Source organism: Manis javanica, chromosome 3 (assembly GCF_040802235.1).
Source record: "Manis javanica isolate MJ-LG chromosome 3, MJ_LKY, whole genome shotgun sequence".
NCBI classification, from domain to species: Eukaryota; Metazoa; Chordata; class Mammalia; order Pholidota; family Manidae; genus Manis; species Manis javanica.
In genome coordinates, this window is record NC_133158.1 from 199,123,317 (window position 1) to 199,136,159 (window position 12,843).

The following is a 12,843-nucleotide window of genomic DNA, read 5'->3' on the forward strand; positions in this document are numbered from 1 at the left end:
CTGCTCGCAGAGCATCTTCTCTCACCATTTTCACCCTCTTGCCTCTGCCAGCAACACCCCTGGGTGGGTGAACACCATCTGTTCCAGTATCTCCCTCTGGAGCAGAGTAGATTTGCTTGCAGCCTTAGAAAAGAGAGATAGTGTCTCCATCTAGAGCAAAGGGCAGGCATGGTTGCCAGCCATTATGAAAGAGTCCAGTTTCCTAAGTTCAGAATTTTTTCTCAGTCATAATCCACTGTGTCTGCAGATAGCATCTGATCCTCTTTGCGATGTCCATTGGATTCAGAGCTCAGAGTACCAAAATGTAAATCTTGAGCTGAGAGTAATAAATCATTCTATATCTCTGATCCATGAGTTTGTGTCTTCTACGAGTATCCATGAAACTATGCCAGAAGACTTGGTCATATGAAAGTAGCATAAAAATCTCAGAGCCTTCTCTGTCTTCAACTAGACTGAAGCTCATCTTTAAGAAAAGGAACCATATTTTTTTGGTTTAAGAAAAGGAACCACCATTTTTTCTTCCAATATCTTTTCTGTAGGAAACCTGTTGACTAGAGCCCACCAAGCCTGTGCATGCCCAAGAACAGGTGAGTGTTAAAGTAGCTGGAATGGAGGGGACATTAGCTAAAAGCACATTTTTTTTTCAAATTCACTCATGTGGCTCAAGCTTAAGTAGTTACAAAATATCACTTATATAAATGAGAAAGAGACTCAAACTCAAGGCAAAAAGTTGGCTGCTGCTTTTTGCAAGACTGCTTTACATCCCTCCTTTACAGAGATCAGAACATTAGAAGGGCCGGGTGGTGTCTCACTGCTGCCATCTGCCTCTCCACCAGAGCAGCTGTGACAATCAATTTTAGGCAACCCTGGACAACGCCTTTTTTTTTTTAAAGCTTGAGGCGATCTGAAAGGCATCTTCTCCTGGAGCCCCTTTCCTTTCTTCACAGCCTCCAAGCCATTTTCCTGCTCAAATGTCCACAAGACACTGAGAAAGAGAAGGCTGAAAGCCACTCCAGGTGATGCTGATGCTTGTTAATAAACGCCATATATAATTACTAGATAAAGTGAACTCCTGTGGTTTAGTTCCCTGTGCAAATTACTGTTTTTCAAAAACTAAACAAAGTTCCTCATTGCCCCAGAGGCTAGAACCAATACTGGGTCTACTAAATGTCGATTGGCCTCAATAGATTTATCGCTAAATAAGCAACTCATGTTCACTGGACACTCCACATGTGCCGATGTCCCATTTCTCTTTTAACTCTCATAACAATCCTACGAAGGAGATGCTACCCTTGTCCCATATTACACATGATAAAATCAAGACACAGAGAGGTTGAGTAACTAACTCACCATGGCTGCAGAACTAATAAGGGGTGAAAGAGATTCCAATCAAGACTGACTTTAGAGCTTATGCTCTCCAGCACCACGCCGAGTGCCAGAAGAGCCTTACAATAAAATGCCAAGGACCTCATCTGACTTTGAGCCAAACACACAAATCCAGCATGCCTCCTCTACAGCAAGACAGTTTGCCCATTTGTCCCTATTAATTTTACTCAACTATTCATTCGGAAACTAACAGCTTTGGAAGCTTATTTGTTCTTGAAACAAATAAGATTACTAATTGGGAAAATGAATAAGCCATCCTGAGTCGCCTGGCTCTAGTATTTCAGTTATGCATTTGCATTTCTGCAGACACCACCAGACTCCGCAGCAACCTCCCACATTTAGGCTGTCCTCTGTATCCACCCACACTCATCTCACACCCATTAGGATTAAAAAGAGACAGTGAACAAGAAACTCTAGTTTACTTGCTGTAAATTTTCAGGGGACAGCTGTTCTTTATTTTCTTCATTTGCACGTAATTTGCCCTTGGCAATTTTAGACGAATGTGCAACCACGGTAAAAGATGTGGCCAGTTCACTTTAGTTATCTTCCCTCCCATAAGGATTGATACTGAAAATATACATTATCATCTTTTATCAGGCCCATCTCGAGACCCCCATACAGTTCCAGAAGTGCTCTGGAAGCAGAAAAAAATCCCAAGTTCAACTTCAGATTTTCCAAAAACCTGGAATTATGCTTTTCAAAAAAGGAGAAATCACTTTAACATGCAACAAATCAAGACTGTCACATCTTCGTTGTGGCTTCCTACTGCCACCTCAGGAATTCACAGCTTGTTTCAATGTGGAATTTGATGACTGACAGCTTGCCGAGACCGACATTTTAATGCCATACTCTAGAAATTAAAGTGAATATTCAAATTGCTCACATATGGAAGATTTTTTGAGAGAAACTTCATAAAAAAAAGTAGCATACGAATTTAGTTTTAAATCATGATAACTATTTAAAAAACGACAACTAAAAAAGTTTTTAAGCAAAAGCGTCTAACTTTGTTTTTGCATATTTTACAGTGCATGCACCTGAAAAACGGTGTCACCGAGTTCCAGGAAAATACAACATACTGGGCATGGGAGGTAGTTCCTTTATATAAGGAAGCGATGCTATTTACTTAAGGAAATTATGCAATTACTCTCCAAGCTCTGAAACCATAAGACACTTTCATATATAACATGATGTACCTTTCTATGTCTAAGTATCACCCATAATTCAGAAAGATGCTGGCATAAATTCAAAGGAATGAAAACCAATCCCGCATGTTATCTGAAAGTACTAATTCCAACCACATATAAAGAATAAATCTTTCCAATAATTTTACAAATTGTTGGAACACCTAACATTGCCAATGTGGTGTTTTAACCATATCTCTGAACACTCACACAAATAGCAACTGCTTTTTGAGAGCTTGCTATGTGTGTAAGACACTGACTGTATTTAGAAATGAAAAAAGGCACGCAAAGAATACATAAGAGATTTTCTCCACTCCAAGGAAACAGTAAAGTTCCAGAAGCAAAATAAATACATGAAATATAGTTAACAATGCCAGGCAATATAAGTGTCAAATGAGGAACACGGACATTTCTCAATTAGAGCGATTCAGGGGAAGGATGGGAGGAGGAAATAAAGAAATATATTTAATGAGTATCAACTATGTACAAAAATTAGCTCTTTTATCCTCACAAATGTGGGTGTGGATAGACAGCATGAATGAACTTCTTAGTTACATTCTTTTAGAAACTAAGGGTCTGAGAGGTTAAGAATCTTTCCAAAATGCCTATCTTACTGTACCACTTTCAGGCTTAAACCTGACAAATCCTATCCACCCACAGAAAGGTGAACTTTCTACAGGGTGATCCAAGCACCTCCCCTCTCCCCACACCCCTCTCCAGCGGTTCCCCTGGCCTTGCCAATGACTGTGAGGTCCCAGATGTGTCAGATTCCTTCAAGCAGCTACACCATTTCCTCCGCCCAAATCCTTCTTTCTGGTACCCCACACCTGTGCACCTGGGCAGTTCCTCCTCATGCTTTGGAACTCAGCTTAAGTGCTGGGTCCTCAGGAAAGCCCTGAGTCGGTGTTTCAGAGTCCCCGAAGGGCCAAAGGAGAAGCGTCCTTCCAGAGATGCAGACAGAACAGCCGACTCTATCATGAGAGAGCCACCGATCATAGTGGCCACACAGTAATGTCTGTTTTCAGCAAGGCTGAGACAACGGAGAAAGGTTGTGTAAAACCCCTTAAGAATAATGGGGTGTTTTCCCACAACAAAGGGACAAATTACCACAGGGCACCAGAAATTAACCTTCCCACAGCGATCACAGGGGAAAGCGGCTGGAGCCGAAGCACGGGAAGGGTGAGCAAGAGGAGATGTGAGTCTGGATTTGCCGTGGATTCACCGACGAGCACTGGGTTTCTGGCTTGCCCTTGGCTTGACCACTGAACTGTTACTTCTCTCAAGCTCACTTTTTAGGACAGAGGTTCTTCCCTATATATATATGTTGATTTTCACAATCCCAAATGCTACATACATGATCCATGGCTTCTTCTATCCTCTCAAAGCAGATGAGAAAATCCCTGTCTCCTCTTCACTATTCTTATCGGGCCTCTCATTGTCTACAGCAGAGGCCCAGCTACAAACAATTCTGATTCCGTAAAGCCGACACCCCAGGAATCTGCACTTTCAAGAAATCCCCCCGGTGATGCTGACATGGCATCAGGTCTGCCAGGGCCCCCTGAGTTTCCTTGATATCCTTTGTTTTCCAGACTAGAGCTGGAAGGTGAAATTCCTTGCAGAACTCTGATCCTCTCTTTACAACCAACTGCTGAATGTGATTCCCTCAACTACTCAACCAAATGGATGTATCCATGCTATCTGATGCCCCTCAGTACCAAATCCATCTTCCTGAACCAGCATCCTCTCCTATGGAATACTCCAACCTGGGCAGGATTCTGGGGCTTCATCACTAAGTCATCCCACACTTGCCTACCAATGTTAGTTTTCTTATTTACCTTTCTAAGCCTGCTACTCTGTTATCCACCACCCTCTAGTACCTACCCAATTCCTTCACTGTTAAATGCAAATATCTGAGACCTGCTTTTATGCTGTTTCTTCAAGCTTCCTTCCCAATCAAGTTTGGCTTCTGTCATGCTCCCTCTCCACATCTTTGCTGAGGTTTCTCTAAATGCCAAAACATACTTTCCAATTCTTTGAATCGAAGGAAGCACATTTCTTCCTCAAACATAGCCCTCAATTAACATTTACATGCATCCAAACACTCTAAATCCTTGCAAACCTTTAACACTTCTATTTTATTACCTGGTATACTTAAATTGCAAATCTCTGTTCCATCTGCCATTAATGAACCAAGGATTCTATGTAACCAACCTTTAATATGGATCACAAGGTCTATATAACAAGGCTATGCACACTCTGTAATTAAAAAATAAATACTAGTTAACTGACTGGCTTCAGATTAGAACTAGTCAAACTGTGATCAGTCACCTGTTACTGAGAAAAGGAAAAGAACATTGTGCTGTTTTCTTCAGAACTTTTTTTTGTTTGGACTTTTTGTTTGGGTTGAGGTTGGGTTATTTTTTAAAAGAAGTTAAAAGAAAAACTACCCATGTAAGAGGACACTATATATTATCATGAAGATAATAATTGTGTAGCCTAGTTCTCTAATACACGAGCCACTCTTCTATTAGGACAATGGTTCCCAAACTTTGCTAGATATTAGAATCACCTGGGAAACATTTAAAACTCTCACTTCCCAGTTCACATCCCAAAGCAATAAATTCAAACTGGGGGGGTGAAAGACAGGTACTACTTTTTAAAGACCTCAGGTGATTCCAGTGTGCAGCAATGTCTGGGGACAAATGATTCAGTAAGGACTTCAAGCTTGGTATACCAGTGATTGTTTTAGTGGTAGTCATATGGCCTAAATCCATTAAGAGCTAGTACATATTATTAACAAGTATCTGATAAATGGATGAAAGATCAGGTGATCTGACTCCCACAGGTGCCTTAACTTCATAAGCCAGCAACTCTATGGAAATGAGGAGTATAATTTGTTAATTGATGCTGATATTGTAGTCAAATGGAGTTGTTCTCATCTCAAAAGTAGAGTAACCTAACTAGTTCCACCGTGGCCAAGATTTGCTAACATTTATATATGTCAACATATATTACATGTGTTAATATACTACATTATATTATATTTGTGTCATTAGTGTCAGACATATTAATGTAATAGATTGATGTCATATATATTTCACATTATCAAAGATATGCTAGTATGCTTACATCCTAAAAATGTTACCTTTTCTTAGGGTTTAAGGACCACAGTCAATTTTAGACATTTGTCTGATGCTTCGCAAATATTTCAATGATACATCATTTTTAAAAGAACACATTAGCACAAATGTATCCTGAATGCTTTAGCCAAAACACAAAATGATAGTTTTCAGACAATGATAGTCATGTTTAAAACACTGAAAACAGCAATTAGAAATAATTCTTCAATCAGATCTCAATAAAGGTTTCTGGTCATAAGGCATGTAGATCCATGAAGTACACAGGAGGCATAAATGCTATTCACCAAATATGTCTAGCTCTCTCTGTGTTTCCTCATTGAGTGGGGCCATGCGGCTACTTCTGCTCGATTAACTCACTGCAAGGCTAGAGCATCCACTTGCTGGGCCAAATCCTCCAGAACGGTTTCTTCGGACAAGGCAACCAGGAACCTCTAAGCCCAGATACTGGGGATGAGTGAAGCCCTTTCACCAGTAAAAGTCTTACTTCAAGCCACAGAGACTTGCAGGTTTCTTGTTACAGGAACATAAACTCTGACACATAAACTAGCTTTAAACTAACTGATGTAAAAAAAGAGAGGCAAGAACACCTATAGCGTAAAAAAGATCAATAGCTATGAGAGTTGATTTGGGAGAAATCATTGAGAGCAATATTCTTTGAAGGAACTTCCCTGAAGGAACTTTCAAATTTAGAATAAAAACCTCAGAGGTTTCTAAAATGTTCCTCATCATTTTTAATAATATGATCTGACTGTTGATTCTTTTAGTTCTATTTTTGGTCTATTACTACACTCAATGCAAAAGACGTCAGTAATGGAAGACATTCAGGATCCAAAGATTTGAAAAGAAAAAACATGCTTTTCAGTTTTTATTTTTAAATGTAAAAGTCTAAATTGGAATATTTAGACTCATTCTTCTGTTAAAACATCTAACAACTTTAATGTTTATGCTAAAAGATACTCAATACATGGAGATTCTAGTATATATAGTTCACTTAATGTATGTAACACTCCATAAAACTACACACACCAATCAGAAAACATTCTAGATAGATTTTTATCTGTTCAGGAAGAAGCAAGTATGTACAAAACATATCCTTTTGGGGAAGAAGTTATCAAAATAATAAGCATGCAAATGATATAATTATAAGGTTCTTAACATCCAGAGCTCAGGAAAAGCAGAAACATGAACATGAAATGAGAGGTATGAAGACCAGAAAATTTTTCCTAACAGCCTAAATTGCCACTCTAAGAGTTCGGGAGAAAAGACTGTGTGGCGTGGGTTTCTATAATCGATGGACAAATCTGCAAATCACAGAAGAGCTTGTATTCAGCTGTTATCCAGCACTCTAATTCCACAGGTGGCAGTCCCGGCTTTATAACAAAGACCTCGTTTTGATAGAAAGCACTAATGCAATGCTTCACCCCACTAAGTAATCCAAAGTAGGACTGAGATACACAATATACGAGAGAGAATTAAATATTCAGTTTATCCGTTCTTCTACTAGGTCTCTAAACAAAGAGAAATTCAGCCTCCAGAATGTTTTGCAATGCTCAGTATTTAGTTTCTCCAAAGTCTGCTGGAATGGCTACAAAGTGAAAGGGCCCTACTTTTCCTTAGGGACTATAAAGAAAAAGCTTTTGGTGGAGGAAGGGATTAGCTTCCCTTAAATTTACAATGGGAACAACCCAAATATTCATCAATAGGTGAACATATAAACAAATTGCAGGATAGCCATATAATGAACTACTACCTATAAATAAAAAGAAATGAGCTAAGGATACACCCAACACAAAATGAATCTCAAAAACATGCTAGATAAAGAAGATTCAAAAGGCTATATACTAATTCCATCTGTATAAAATGCTTTAAAAAGAGAGAGAGAACTGAAGTGATTTAAAAAAAAAAGACAGCTCAGTGGTTACCAAGGGCCAAGGAGAAAGTGGGGATTGGCTGCAAAGAGGCACAAAGGGACTGTGGGGACACAGAGGAGATACAATTAGAGATCTATGGCGGTGGTGACAGTTACACAACTGCTTACACTTCTCAAAACTCACCAATTTGTACAGTTAAAATCAGCACATTTTACTGTAGGTAAATTATACCTCAATGCTGTTGAGTTTTTAAATGGAAGCCAATAAAACAATGGAAGATGTGCATGAACAAAGAGTGATTAAGACTGGTTGCCCACCACTGCTGAGGCCTCTAATAATTCCCATGTAAGCACTGACCTCATATTACAACACAGGGAAGAAATGTAAATAAAAAGGAAAATCCCACCTCTTCCCAGTAAACAAATCACTCAATCTCTGACACTTAGAATGTACATTTTGCATTATTGTATTTCATTCTACAACACTTAGCTGTGCAATAAGCAGTTTAAAGGATGCTTACGTTTTACATACCTACAGCCTTTCATGAATTAAATGATCAGACACTCATGTTACCTCGTGTTTCAACTGCACTGATGCATTTTCTGAGAATTGTAAATCCCATCTTATCCAGCTGAGCACCTAAAAGAAATGGTTACAAAACACTAAGTGCACGAGATGATTACTTACATACATTTTTCTTCCTTAAAAAACATGGAAAAATTATTACATCCAATTTAATTTTTATTACATTCTGGCTAGGAGACACCTCTTTGATTGATTGACAAGGAGAGGTCATTTGATTGACAGGTGCATTTATATAGCCATTCCACTCACTGCACATATTCTTTCCCAGAATGCACATAGAGAAGCCCATGCACGGGCAGGGATTGGGGGATTGGGGGTGGAGTCAAAGTGCAACGTAAATTGTTTTTAATGAGATTATGATGAGGCATGGTTTGGGCTGTTCTTAGTTTTGTTCCATTGGGCCTGCCTTGCTCTGATTTGGTTGGGACCCTCCAGTTTGGCCTGGGCCGGACAGGCAAGGAACTTATCTCCCTACTAAGTCTTTGTTGTCTTCCAGGGGGACCCCTAACTGGGTGGCTATGGCCACACATTCCCTGTTTAATTTATATAAATGAGAATTTCATATATTTAGAGGAGTACTTAATAGAATAATTTATAAATACATTAATAATTTAAGATAATATTCATATTAATAAACATAACTTACCTAAAAAGTGGAAAAGGAAGTGATACAAATCTTTAGGGGACACTATCTATAAACACTTCAGATACATTTTGCCAAAATTCCAAAAACAGCTCAATTTTTTTTTAATTATATATATGAGTGAAGGTTCTTAAGTTGCTTGACAGTTGGAAAAATAACACAAATCTTTCTTTGTTGCTTTTAAACCTGGGAAAAAATTTTAAGGAATGCTTTTTTAAAATACCATTTGGACCACGAGCTTGAAAAATAATTTCCTGCTTCATACCATTCTCTAAGTATTTAATATTATTTTCATAATGAATTTAAAAGAGATGATTCATGCAGCTAATTCAAAGATTATTTTGAATATACAATTTCATACTTTTTTCTCATATAGATGCTTGCCCATAATTAGGCTGCCATATTAGAGCATCCTAATAAAAAACAATTCTTGTTTCAAAAAATGAAATCAGGGAAAGTGAATATTTTAATCTGTATTTAGAACTAGGGGACAGTAATACTACCTCTTGGCCCTCAGAGAGGATACCATGAACAAGCTATGAATGTAAACTTTGCAGGGAAAGCTGGGCAGTGGTCTGCTGTTTAAGGATCCACAGTCACAGCGTTTTATAAAACAGAAGTGTTTCTTTATGCTTAGCAAACCTATTCTTCACAAATGAAGGCATGTTTTCATTTATTCAAGAAAATGAGAAAATCAAGGAAAGAGAAGAGGAAAAACAGAGAGGAGGCTGAGGGAAGGAAGGAGGAAGACAGGAGAGAAGAAGGAAGGACCAAAAGAGACCAAGAAGGTGCTTCAGTGAGCTTACAAGTGGCGATTTCTGGGGCCAGGTTAGGGGAGATAGGTCTTTTATTCAAGCATTGGCTGGAGGGATGTGCCATCATTGTTAGGTAGAAAGACAGACATGAGCAGCGGGGGAAGGGGAAGACAAGGTTCAAGGAAAAACCACCCAGTTAGGGGTCCCCCTGGAAGACAACAAAGTCTTAGTAGGGAGATAACTTCCTTGCCTGTCCAGACCAGGCCAAACTGGAGGGTCCCAACCAAATCAGAGCAAGGCAGGCCCAATGGAACAAAACTAAGAACAGCCCAAACCACACCTCATCATAATCTCATTAAAAACAATTTACATTGCACTTTGACTCCACCCACAATCCCACAATCCCTGCCCTTGGGCTTCTCTATGTGCATTCTGGGAAAGGATATGTGCACTGGGTGGAATGGCTATATAAATGCACCTGTCAATCAAATGACCTCTCCTTGTCAGAGAGGTACCTCCTAGCCAGAATGTAATAAAAAGGCCTCCAGCCTAGAGGCCGTTGTCTACCTTGAATCTGGCCTGCTCCTCCCTAGGACTGTATTCAAATAAACTTTCACTCTTAGCTATTGTGTCTCTGCCTTTCAATTCTTTGTTTTGGTGGGGACAAGAACCAAAGAGAACAAATTTAGGAGAACAAACTCTACCAGTAACATCATAATTTTGAAATCATGTATAATACATAACATAGTGTTTCCAAACTGGGGACATCCAGTAAACATAGCCTTAATTTCTCCAAATTAAAAACTAAGAACCGCCCAAACCACACCTCATCATAGTCTCATTAAAATACAATTTACATTGCAGTTTTGCTCCACCCACAAACCCCCAACCCCTGCCCATGGACTTCTCTATGTGCATTAGAGAAGGATTGTGCACTGAGAGGAATGGCTATATAAACACACCTGTCAAAGGATTTTAGCAAAAGTAAAATCATAAACAATCCAACATATCTGATCACATTTTTGTTTTATTTCAGTAAAAACCAACAGTGCAGAGCCAGGCAGTACTTCATTTTCCTCTAGTGCATACAATGCATGTGAAGATCTGTCCTAAATATCTGAGTATGTATGTCTGGTGTTTGTTATTTTCTGGGGTGGAATGATTTACTTCTTGTATAGTCCACACTCAGAGACTTTAAGGATAAAGGAGATCAATGGTGGAGGTTAGGGGGCTACAAATAGGGAACCTTATGATAAACAGCTCTTACCCACAGGAACTTAGAACTAGAAACTGAAGGAAACGTACCGGAAACCTTCATGTGTCATTTATGGCAATAAGAATAAATATCAAAGAGTGTTTAGGGTAAGTACTTTGCTTTTTGTAGAGAAGGTAGTTACAGAGAAAGTTAAAAAAAAAAGCTCAGAGACAGGGAAGACCAATAAGGGCTACAGTACCAAAAAGGGTTACAGGAAATCTGAGATCCCCAGTGGATAAGACAGAATACATGCAATATTCAGAGGACTAGCTTAGAGAGGATGCAGAGAGTGAGCACCCAGCAGTATGACAACAGTAATGAAAACAAAGTAACTTGAAAGAGACTGAATAGTCATTTTATAAGTTAGCACTTACTTCCTTCTGGTCTTGGAGCGATGGCTCTATTAAAACTATGGAACAGCTGGTAGAAGATAGAAAAGAGAAACAGTATTTTTAACCCTTAATAAAAATGATTCAAGTGGGCATGCCTATGACCATGCAAAAAGATACACTGATACTGGTGAATCGTATACTATCATCTGCTTAAATGCCAAGATCAGTAACAAACACAGACACCTCTGAGTCTACTTTGTCTCTTACTGAGGTATGTCAAAGTGGCAAACATAAGGTGAAGGAGCCATGATTCTTTAAGAACTTACCGGAAGTTTATGTAAATTTGAAATGTTCAGCCTCACAGGTGTAAAACGACAAAGAAATTGCCCCATTCTAAGCAGTAGGATCAAGCTCATTCTTTTAACCACTATTTCTAGTATCTGGTATTTACTTAATAAAGAAAGGACTCCTGTCCACGATTTAAATAACTATATCTGAAATAGCTGGGTGATAATTCCAGGTTGCCTGTAAGAATTCCAGTGCTGACCCATTATTTACAAGACATATATAGCACCTTGAAAAAAATCTGTAGTGTTCTAAAGTGTCCCCACAGGAAAACATAACTGAGTATTTTTCCTGAGTATTTTTTCTTCTGCAACTTGCCTCTGTGTGTATCTCAAATTAATTGCTTTGCTCTATATTCTAAGGGAGAGGTATATGCCTTCAAGGTGCACTGCATTTAGCAACAGAGATTTCTCAATGATTTATCATGTGACCTTTTTACTATGCAAACTCACCTTCCAAAGGACTTCTTCAATCTCTGGGGAGGCAAGCCCTAGCGGGTGCATTGTCTTTATCAAAAAGATTTGTATAAAGTGCTTTGGATCTCAGCAATCATTAATACTGTAAGTACTCTTGAGTCCCCACTAAACATTTCCAGGGCAAATTAAGAATAGCCAGAAATAAAACTACACAGGCTAAATGCAGACCAAATATAATAAAATGATATACAATTCTGATTACTACTTTTTCTCCCAAGAGTGGCACATTCCTCTTTAGAGCACCTATTTTAAAAATATACAATTTCAGTTTTTCCTTTTTCAAACACTGAATCAGAACTGTGCATGCACCACAGCCCAGCTTCCTTGGCCCATTTCCTATACTCTCAACAATGGGATTGATCTCCATTACCATCAGAGAACACCATCTTTCGCCTATTTCATAAGTTCTCTTCTGACACCTCTCTTTTTACTATATATATATCCCCTCTCCCATTTTGCAAGCCATTCTCTTCTCCTTTTTCTTAACCCTATTGCAATGACAAATGCTTTCCAGATAAGCCCACCTGGTACCTGCACTGGCAGTTTATTTAGAGTCATAAAACATTAAGCAAAGTTTACTTAAATTGGTTCTATGGTGTTTTCTGTAATTATCCTAAGTCCACAGCTCAATATCTGCCAAATTCTCAACTCCCGAAGGTCACCAGCCCACTAGCATGAAAAGTAGTGCTTGAAAAAAGTAGCAAGCGGACTGAATGCCTGTGCCTTTGGGTCTGTATCAATGCCTTTAAGGTTTTCTTCAAACTAATCTGAATACAGCAGCCCACTCACTAAGGCTACATAATATTGCAAACTGTAAACCATTAGGCCAAACCACGAATTGTTAATTACGGCAGTCACTTAGAATCTTGCCTGC

General features: G+C 38.9%; 1 protein-coding gene across 6 annotated transcripts in view; it reads right to left on the minus strand.

Moving 5' to 3' along the window:
• ARHGAP10 (Rho GTPase activating protein 10) overlaps positions 1-12,843 on the minus strand; it is a 275,052-nt gene that overhangs the window by 124,179 nt on the left and 138,030 nt on the right. For all 6 annotated transcript variants that reach the window (XM_073232593.1, XM_073232592.1, XM_073232594.1 and 3 more), the window contains 2 exons: positions 11,191-11,236; positions 8,152-8,217 (listed from right to left, as the gene is read on the minus strand). In XM_073232593.1, coding sequence (XP_073088694.1) covers positions 8,152-8,217; positions 11,191-11,236 — 112 coding nt within the window. The remainder of the gene's footprint in view (positions 1-8,151; positions 8,218-11,190; positions 11,237-12,843) is intronic.